The following is a 3,353-nucleotide window of genomic DNA, read 5'->3' on the forward strand; positions in this document are numbered from 1 at the left end:
ATTATATTGAATGGATTATACAGGACAAACTTGCTTATGCTTTGCTTGATGGATAACCCCTACGAGAGTGGTCCTGAAACTAACTAATAATTTGTCTCTAAATTAAGGCTGCCTTTAAAAATTTGATCTTGTGGGTCTCTGATCTATGCTAATAAATAAATAAGCATTAATCACTTGTGGAGTATTTGCTGATCTGATCTCTCTTCATCATCCTGCCAAATTTATGATCACAATAAAGAAAAAGATAAATATATGATAATTCTTATTTAAGCGCCTCTATGGAGCTATTCTATTATACAAGCATTTCAACTATGGCTGATATGCAAGATTATGCCATACAAATCCTTATCTTCCTAGCTTCCTTCTTCATTCTCCTGATCATCTTTGACAAAGCTCGGAACAAATATCGCCTTCCACCAAGCCCTAGAGCCCTGCCGATTATAGGACATATGCACCTCCTAGGTCCTATTCCTCACCAAGCTTTTCACAAACTCTCAATCCGTTATGGACCTTTGGTTTACTTCTTCATTGGCTCAAAGCCTTGTGTTCTTGCTTCCACACCTGAAATGGCAAAAGAAATACTTAAAAACAATGAATCAAATTTCATGAACCGGCCTAAAGTAGCTAACCTTGATTATCTTACCTATGGCTCAGCAGATTTTGCTACCATACCTTATGGACCCCACTGGAAGTTCATGAAGAAACTATGCATGACTGAATTGTTAGGCAGTCGAACGCTAGATCAGTTCCTCCCGATTAGACAGGAAGAGACAAAGCGGTTCTTGAAGGTAGTACTGAAGAAAGCTGAAGCAAAAGAAGCAGTGAATATTGGAGGAGAGTTAATGAGATTGACAAATAACATAATATCAAGAATGGTACTCAGAACAAGGTGTTCTGATAAAGAAGATGAAGCTGGTGAGGTAAGAAAGCTGGTGAAAGAGTTGAATGAGTTAGGTGCAAAGTTCAATTTGTCAGATTCGATTTGGTTCTGCAAGAACTTGGATTTGCAGGGTTTTGAGAAAAGGCTGAAGGATGCTCGAGACAGGTATGACAATATGATGGAAAGGATCATGAAGAAGCATGAAGATGCGAGGAAAAATGAGGAAGTGGGTGATGGAGGTGATACAATGAAGGACTTGCTCGATCTTTTACTTGATATATATGAAGATGAAAATGCAGAGAGGAGATTAACCAGAGAAAACATTAAGGCATTCATAATGGTAAGTAACTGTTCTCGGAAAAGCATCCTGACCAACAAAACTTTATATTGCATCAAAAATTTAAATACAAACTAATTCTATACCCCATCAATTAATCAACCTGCAAAATTTATATATTAATTGTATATAACAGAACTGGATTTGAAAATGACATAATTTTTCAAAATTTTCAATTTTACAGAACATATTTGGTGCTGGAACCGACACATCTTCTATTACAGTAGAATGGGGACTAGCAGAGCTGATCAACCACCCACATGTGATGGAGAAAGCAAGACTGGAGATTGACTCTGTTGTGGGAAAGACCAGACTAGTACAGGAATCAGACATAGCTAACCTTCCCTATCTCCAAGCTATAGTAAAAGAAGTATTAAGACTTCACCCTACTGGCCCATTAATCGTGAGAGAATCGTCTGAAGATTGTATGATTGCTGGCTATACAATTCCAGCAAAGACCAGACTGTTTGTTAATGTCTGGTCACTTGGCAGGGATCCAAACTACTGGGAAAACCCACTTGAATTTAGGCCAGAGAGGTTTAGAAGTGAAGAGTGGAGTGGAAAGAGTAACATGCTGGATGTGAGGGGACAGTATTTTCATCTATTGCCATTTGGTACAGGAAGAAGAAGCTGCCCTGGTGCTTCTCTTGCACTGCAATTTGTTCCAACAACTCTTGCTGCTATTATTCAGTGCTTTGAACTGAAAGTTGGTGATGGAGACATTAATGGTACTGTTGACATGGAAGAGGGACCAGGGCTAACCCTTCCCAGAGCTCATTCCCTAGTTTGTTTCCCCGTGGCTAGGCTCAGTCCAATTTTATCAATCTGACAATGGTTTCATGAAGATGCTAGCATTATTTAACTTATGTGTGTTGGGGCATGCAACAGTTAGAATTGGAAACATTTTCTGGGGACTTTGTGGGTGCAACTGCTATTTTCATTGTATTAATTGTATAGTTTGGGCATTTGAGCCTTCTCTATGTTCTGCTCATCTTTCCCTAAATTCAAGTTATTCAAATATATTAAAAAAAAAAAAATGAAGTTCTTCTGTATAAAACTAGAAAAAGCAATCCCCTTTCACGAATTGTATTCAATTCTTGCTTTTCAAGTGAACCAAATATGACCTCTGGGCATTGCCATGGAAACTAAACCAGTTATCGGACAAACTAGGTCCAAAGCTGCAAATTTGCAATTTAAACTAGTTGGGAGCAAATTTCACTGCTTGCACTCTCCTAAACTATAAATTTTTGTAAACTTTAAAGTGTTGAAGGAACCTGGTTGAACAAATTACATTGGAAGTCACAAAATATTGTTTGATTGACCTGGCCGGCTGCCTGCAAAAGGAACCAACATGCTAGTGTTTAAACTCTTGAAAGATGCAGGAATGTGACACAAACATGAAATATCAGAGAAACGGGCCATGACCATTAGGACACAAACAAGTTTGGACAAAATAATACAACAAAAACAAGATGAAGCTGTTATTATATACATCAGCAATCCATACATATCTTTCAACCTGAAATAGAATTTTTGGCATTAACCAAAAAACTTTTACTATACATGTAATGGAAACTGTCCAAACCAAGAATTCTATGATGTCAAATATCATATGTTTCTTTTCACTTCAGTAAACAAAAATATTTGTAACAGATGATTAAAAAACAAATAGTCCAAGTTAAAAGGAAGAAGCAATTTCTCAAACATCTGCTTATTTGCACAATAATCAATCCTTCACTGCACAGTTTTGTCTCTGAAATGCCTCTCCACCCTTTCTTGCCCAGCATTAAATGACATTCCTAGTAAAGGAAAGAGTATTCCTAATTTCTTATATAAACTGCTCTCTGACACCTTCTGCTCCATTAGATCACAGTTTAAACATGGCTGATTTCCCAGACTACAAGATACTTTTTCACATGGCTATTTTCCATGATTGCAGTCAGAGCAATATTAAACAAAATTCGAGACAAAACCCATGTTCCACCAAGCCCACCAGCCCTGCCAATCATTGGACACCTTCACCTCCTTGCTTCATGTTGACTAATTGAGATTCATTTTGGAGACACAGTTTGTTACATTTTGAAGTTGTTTGAATTGTATCTTAGTTAGTTTATCTTTTAAATTTAGCCATAAATT

The 3,353-nt window shown here is 37.2% G+C and overlaps 1 protein-coding gene across 1 annotated transcript; it reads left to right on the forward strand.

Moving 5' to 3' along the window:
• The first annotated feature begins 278 nt into the window (after window positions 1-278).
• LOC110663528 (3,9-dihydroxypterocarpan 6A-monooxygenase) lies at window positions 279-2,297 on the forward strand. The gene is made up of 2 exons (XM_021822870.2): window positions 279-1,220; window positions 1,402-2,297. Exons 1-2 carry the CDS (start codon window positions 279-281, stop codon window positions 2,044-2,046), a joined length of 1,587 nt encoding a protein of 528 aa, XP_021678562.2. The 3' UTR covers window positions 2,047-2,297.
• The last annotated feature ends 1,056 nt before the right edge of the window (window positions 2,298-3,353 follow it).

Source organism: Hevea brasiliensis, chromosome 5, assembly GCF_030052815.1.
Source record: "Hevea brasiliensis isolate MT/VB/25A 57/8 chromosome 5, ASM3005281v1, whole genome shotgun sequence".
Lineage (NCBI taxonomy): Eukaryota > Viridiplantae > Streptophyta > Magnoliopsida > Malpighiales > Euphorbiaceae > Hevea > Hevea brasiliensis.